Source organism: Gastrolobium bilobum, unplaced genomic scaffold (genome assembly GCF_033153095.1).
Source record: "Gastrolobium bilobum isolate Gb01-03AN ecotype WA unplaced genomic scaffold, APGP_CSIRO_Gbil_v1 utg18713, whole genome shotgun sequence".
Taxonomy (NCBI): domain Eukaryota; kingdom Viridiplantae; phylum Streptophyta; class Magnoliopsida; order Fabales; family Fabaceae; genus Gastrolobium; species Gastrolobium bilobum.
This window is the reverse complement of record NW_026896840.1, coordinates 1-6,728: the sequence shown is the minus strand read 5'-3', so window position 1 is coordinate 6,728 and position 6,728 is coordinate 1. Positions and strand designations below refer to the sequence as shown.

The 6,728-nt window shown below is 39.5% G+C and overlaps 1 protein-coding gene and 1 non-coding gene across 2 annotated transcripts; one reads left to right on the top strand and one right to left on the bottom strand.

Annotated features, from left to right (window-relative positions):
* Window positions 1–357: 357 nt before the first annotated feature.
* On the bottom strand, window positions 358–464 carry LOC133302285 (small nucleolar RNA R71). Its single transcript, XR_009750329.1, has one exon. It is a non-coding gene; the product is annotated as a small nucleolar RNA R71 (small nucleolar RNA).
* A 556-nt stretch (window positions 465–1,020) lies between these two features.
* On the top strand, window positions 1,021–2,365 carry LOC133302273 (uncharacterized). The gene is made up of 3 exons (XM_061502030.1): window positions 1,021–1,210; window positions 1,268–1,531; window positions 1,734–2,365. Exons 1-3 carry the CDS (start codon window positions 1,021–1,023, stop codon window positions 2,363–2,365), a joined length of 1,086 nt encoding a protein of 361 aa, XP_061358014.1.
* Window positions 2,366–6,728: the final 4,363 nt, after the last annotated feature.

Below are 6,728 nucleotides of genomic sequence, written 5' to 3'. Positions count from 1 at the left end.
TTGGGAGATTACATGACTCCTGCTCGAGTTCCACAGACGGCGAGCATTGTCAGACCAAACGTGGATGCTAACAACTTTGAACTCAAGCCTGCATTATTTCAACTGATTCAAAAAGACCAGTTTGCCGGAGGAAGCACGGAAGACCCTTACATCCATCTGGAAAACTTCTTGCTATACTGTGATACCTTGAAGATGAATGAGGTGTCTCAGGATGCTATTTTGCTCAGATTGTTCCCTTGTTCACTTAAAGACGAAGCAAGAGGATGGTTGCAATCATTACCTCAAGGAAGCATCACCAACTGGGACGACTTGGCAACCAAATTTTTAGAAAAAAAATTCTCATCTTCGAAAATGGCAAAGCTCAAGGCAGATATCACTTCTTTTGAACAAAAAGAAAGTGAATCTCTATATGAAGCATGGGAAAGATTCAAATGACTACTCAGGAAGTGTCCCCAACATGGCATTGAAGCCTGGGAGAAAGCGAGAACTTTCTTCCAAGGAATGACATCCAACACAAGAATATTGGTGAATGTTGCATCAGGAGGGTCCTTAAAAACAAAAACTCCAGATGAAGCTTTAGAATTACTAGAATCTCTAGCCTCTCAGGAGTACGATAATGCTCCAGTACCACAGAGAAGAGCGGGGATTATGAAGCTTGATGGCTATGATGCCATCTTGGCTCAGAATGAGCAAATTTTACAATCCAATAAGAAACAGCAACAACAGCTAGATGCTCTCATAAAGCAATTTTCTGAATTTCAAGTTTCTTCTATTAATACTCCAGTAGCTTCTGTTAATACTCCTTCTATTATTTGTGATATTTGTGCAGGTGCTCATGCTACTGAAGACTGCAGGGCACCCGAAACTGCAGATGTTAATGGAATTTGACACGATCAAAAAGCTCCATATAATCCAGGGAGGAACCAATACGGCAATAACCAGAATCAAGGGTGGAGAAATAAAAATCAAAATCAACACCCAGGATTTAGTTACAGTTCGAACCATCAGTTGAATCCTTCTATGCCAGTGCAACAACAACCTCCACAACAATCAGAATGGGAGAAGGCCTTTGCACAACTATCGAAGACCACATCAGACTACGTTCAAAGTACCAATGCTTTCAGAGAAGACACTTCAGCCTTTATGCAAGAGACCAGGGCCTCATTCCGGAATCAAGAAGCCTCTATCCAGAATCTAGAAACTCAGATCGGTCAATTGTCAAGACAGTTCAATGAAAGGGCTTAAGGCACATTTCCAAGTAACACAGATGTTAACCCAAATGCACACTGCAAGGCCATTACCACTAGAAGTGGAATAGTAATTGAACCTGTGATCAAGCCTTCAGTAGAGAAAAAGAAAGCTGATGAACCTGCAATTGAAGAGGTAAAAGAGAAGGAAGTTGACAAAGAACCTGTTGCAGAGAAAATTGTTCCTGAAAAGAAGAGTTCAAATGGGAGAAAAAGAAAGCTCAAGAAAGACAAGAAAAGCCATTGGAGCTCTCACCTTAAGCAAAGATTCCATATCCGCAGAGGTTCAGTGAGGAAATCAAAAAATAGCAGTATTCCAAGTTCCTTGACATTTTCAAGAATCTACAGATCAATATTCCATTTGTTGAAGCCTTGGAGAACATGCCAAATTACGCAAAGTTCATGAAAGATCTTCTATCAAGAAAGCGTAAACTGAAAGAATGTGAGACCGTGACTTTGACAGAAGAGTGCAGTGCTATAATTCAGAAAAGTTTCCTCCAAAACTCAAAGATCCTGGAAGTTTCAGCATTCTCATAGAAATTGGCAACATTGATGTGGGAAAGGCGTTATGTGACTTTAGAGCTAGTATTAATCTTATGCCATTATCCATCTGCAAGGCCCTGGGTATTCATGAACTGGAGCCGACTAAAGTTTCATTACAGTTAGCTGACAGATATATCAGGAGGCCAGATGGAGTTATTGAAGATGTCTTGGTGAAGATTGGTAAATTCATATTCCCTGCAAACTTTGTCATCTTAGACATGGAAGAGGATGCGGAAATCCCCTTACTGTTGGGAAGACCCTTCTTAGCTACTGCAAGGGCTATGATTGATGTGGAGCAGGGCAAGTTGATGTTACAGGTTCATGATAAAATCATAACGATTGATGTTCTTGAATCTATGAAACATCCTTTCAACGGAGGAGATTTCTTCAAGATTGATATAATCAACGATGCAGTGTTAGAAACAGTCGATGAAATACTCCAACCACTGATGGAATTGGAGTCATTAGAAGAAGAACTACGACAAAATACAACTGAAGCAACAGAAGGAGAACAAGAGGTTGAAAAGCTAGAAAAGAAGGTTGATGATGTTACTAAAGGAGCACCAAAAGTTTAATTGAAAGAGCTTCCTCCTACTTTGAAATATGCATTTCTTGGAGAAAGCAAGACATAACCGGTGATTATCAATGTAAATTTATCAACCGCTGAAGAAGAAGAATTACTGAAAGTGTTGAGAGAGAACAAAACAGCTATAGGATGGTCTATTACAGACTTGAAAGGAATAAACCCATCTTTTTGCACTCATAAAATATTGATGGAGAATGATGTGAAACCAGTCAGACAACCACAAAGAAGATTGAATCCAACTATGAAAGAAGTTGTGAGAAAAGAAGTCGTGAAGCTCTTGGATGCTGGTATAATCTTTCCAATTTCTGATAGTGCATTGGTGAGTCCGGTACAAACTGTTCCAAAGAAAGGTGGGATCACAGTGGTACGTAATGAAAATAATGAGTTGATTCCTACAAGAACTATTATCGGCTGGAGAATGTGCGTCGACTACAGGAGACTTAATGCCGCTACAAGGAAAGATCATTTTCCTCTACCATTCTTAGATCAAATGTTGGAGAGACTAGCAAACCATTCATTTTATTGTTTCCTTGACGGCTATTCTGGATATAATCAGATAGCAGTTGCTCCAGAAGATCAAGAAAAGACAGCTTTCACCTATCCTTACGGTGTGTTTGTTTACAGATGTTTGCCCTTCGGGTTGTGCAATGCACCTGCCACATTTCAAAGGTGTATGCTGCCCATATTCTCTGATATGATTGAAAAAAAATTTGAAATATTTATGGATGATTTTTCTGTCTTCGGTTCATCTTTTGATATTTGCTTGACTAATTTAGCTTGTGTTTTGCAGAGATGCTAAGAGAGTAATTTAGTACTCAACTGGGAAAAAATGTCACTTTATGGTAAGAGATGGAATAGTCTTAGGCCATAAGATCTCTGAGAAGGGGATTGAAGTTGATAGAGCAAATATCTCACTTATAGAAAAACTTCCCCCTCCCTGTAATGTGTGTAGTTTTCTTGGACATGCAGGTTTCTATCGGCGCTTCATCAGAGATTTCTCAAAGATAGCCAAAACCCTCTGCAAACTATTGGCCAAAGAAGAAGAGTTCAACTTCGACAATGATTGTTTGAGTTCTTTTAATTTTTTGAAAGAAAAACTGACTACCGCACCTATTATCACTTCACCGAATTTTGAATTACCTTTTGAATTAATGTGTGATGCTAGTGATTATGTTATAGGTGCAGTCTTAGGTCAAAGAAAAGATAAACTTTTGCATGTTATATAATATGCTAGTAAAATTCTGAATGAGGCACAGATGAATTACACTACTACTGAGAAATAATTGCTAGCTGTTATATATCCTTTTGATAAATTTAGAACCTATTTGCTAGGATCTAAAGTTATTGTATATACTGATCATACTGCCTTGAAATACTTATTGACTAAACAGGATGTGAAGCCAAGACTACTTAGGTGGATGCTTCTACTTCAAGAATTTGAGATAGAAATTAGAGACAAGAAGGGAGTAGAGAACCAGGTAGCTGATCATCTCTCTAGACTTCAAGAGAAAGAACTTCAAGACAGTTCAGAATTGATAATCAGAGATGAGTTTCCATATGAACAAGTCCTCTCAGTCAGCATATTGCCACGGTTTCTGAAGGAGCAAGCTCTTGCGATTGACACTCTACCATGGTTTGCAGATTTTGCAAATTTCAAAGCAGCTAGGACAATTCCTAAAGATTTTTCATGGCAACAACGCAAAAAGTTTCTGCGTGATGTGAAAAGATACTTGTGGGATGAACCATTCTTATTCTACACATGTTCTGATGGAGTCATCAGAAGATGCATCCCTGAAGAAGAGATGAAAGATGTTCTATGGCACTGTCACGGTTCAGACTACGGAGGCCACTTCGCCGGAGAAAGGACAGCTGCAAAAGTTCTTATGAGTGGATTCTATTGGCCCACGCTTTATAAAGATGCAAGGAAATTTGTGGAATCTTGTTACCGCTGCCAAAGAACGGGGAACATATCAAGGAGACATGAAATGCCACTTAACAACATCATGGAAGTAGAAATCTTCGACGTTTGGGGCATTGACTTCATGGGGCCTTTCCCCACTTCATACGAGAATAAATATATCTTGGTGGCAGTGGATTACTTCTCTAAATGGGTGGAAGTCGTTGCTTTGCCTACCAATGATTCTAGAGTCGTGATCAACTTCATCAAGAAAAACATCTTCGTGAGGTATGGAATACCAAGAGCAATGATCAGTGATGGAGGCACACATTTCTGCAACAGGCAAGTTGAATATGTGCTTGCAAAATACAGCATCAGACACCGCATTGCCACACCATATCATCCACAAACCAATGGGCAAGTGGAGATATCAAACCGGGAACTGAAGCGTATCCTTGAGAAAATAGTGGGAAGCTCCCGGAAAGACTGGGCTCGCAAACTTGATGATGCATTATGGGCATACCGGACTGCGTTCAAGACACCAATAGGAATGTCACCATTTCAAATGTTGTTCGGAAAAGCATGTCACTTGCCGGTGGAGATGGAACACAAGGCTTTGTGGGCTGTGAAGTTCTTAAACTTTGATACAAAGGCAGCAAGCGAAAAGAGACTGTTACAGTTGGATGAATTAGATGAATTCAGATTGTCAGCGTATGAAAGTGCTAGTCTGTATAAAGAGAAAACCAAGAAGTAGCATGACAGAAAAATATTGGGCAGAGACTTCAAGGTTGGATAACAAGTTCTGCTATATAATTCCCGGTTGAGACTTTTTCCGGGAAAGCTCAAATCAAGGTGGTCAGGACCGTTTCTAGTTAAAGAAATGCGTCCTTATGGTACAGTGGAAATTAGTCCACTTGATTCTGACTGAAGTTTCAAGGTGAATGGGCAGCGATTAAAACCATACCTTGGAGGTGAAATTGACAGAGGAACGGCCACCGTTGCTCTTGCAGAAATGTAAAAGAGGTACGTCAAGCTCGTGACGTAAAAATAGCGCTTATGGGAGGCAACCCAGTTATTAAGCTTTCAATATTTTAAATTCAGAAATTTAAATTGATTAGTATAGTTTCAATTTCAGTTTTTAGTTTAGGTAAGTTTAAATTTTAGTTCTTAGTCATAGAAAAATAAAAACATGTAGGTTTATGACCAATTTTTGTTGAGATAAAGTGCAGGTGTAAGTGGGAATGGAGCATACACAGGTACGCTATTCTTGTTTATTCATATACTGTGTATACTATTATATAAGTGGGAAGAATAAAGAGAGAAAAGAGCATAGGAGAGTAGATAAAAACAAATTTTTTTCTAAGTATTGAGGGCTTAAGCCCCTAAAGGACGCTTAAGCCCCATAAATCAAAGCTTCTCTCGGCCTTAGCACGCTTAAGCGCGCTGTATCGAGCTTAAGCGTGCTCCACGATTAGAAAATCCAATTCCTAGAGCACGCTTAAGCCCCCAAGTGGAAGCTTAAGCGCGCTAAAATATAAAAAAAAAACACAAGACATTGCCTCTGCCTCAGAGAGCTTAAGCGCGAGGCAGGAGGCTTAAGCGCACCACCCAGCCTACAAATTCCAATCGTAGAGCGCGCTTAAGCGCTAAAAAGGAGGCTTAAGCGCGCTCGATAAGAGAAATGTCCAGGACTTACCGCCTCTCCGCGCTTAAGCGCAAGAGAGGAAGCTTAAGCGCGGCCCAACCAACCAAAGGCCCAACTCGAGGAAGGCGCTTAAGCGCCCACCACCATGCTTAAGCACGCCTCATCAGATCAGGTTTTTAAATATCCCCATTATTTTTTCCCCTTTCCCCCACATTCAAAATTTACAAATTCTCTCCTCACACAGCAGCGAACCCCCTCACGAACACACTCCTCCATATCATTCCAAATTCTCCCTTCTTCGTTCTAGCATTCCAAGAAACATCAAGGTACATATCTATTCTTTCTATTGGTTTACACCCGAAAATTACATGCTTTTTGAAATAGAATTGGGAAGGTATTGGGTCACTGAATTAGGGTTCATAATATTCTTCCTTTGAGACTTTCCTTCTTTGATTTTCTTGATTGTTTAAGTGAATGATTAGGGTTATATAATTTGTTGTATCAATGATATGTAATGGTTGCGGTATAATCATGATTGGATGGGTTACATTCCGATTCCAACACATGACCTTCAATAAGAAAAAGGTTTACATATCATGTGCATATAGGGTGTTTGATAAAACACCCGAATAGAAAACAAAAAGGAATTCATAATCTTGGAGGTATATGTGTAAATAATAAATTAGGGCTTAAGAATTGGGAATTAGGGATTCTGGAATCGTGAGTATGACTAAGAGAAGTTGAAATTAAACCTTGATGATAATGAGTTAGCTATAGTGATTGACAAGATAGTATGCATTCCTAATGTCT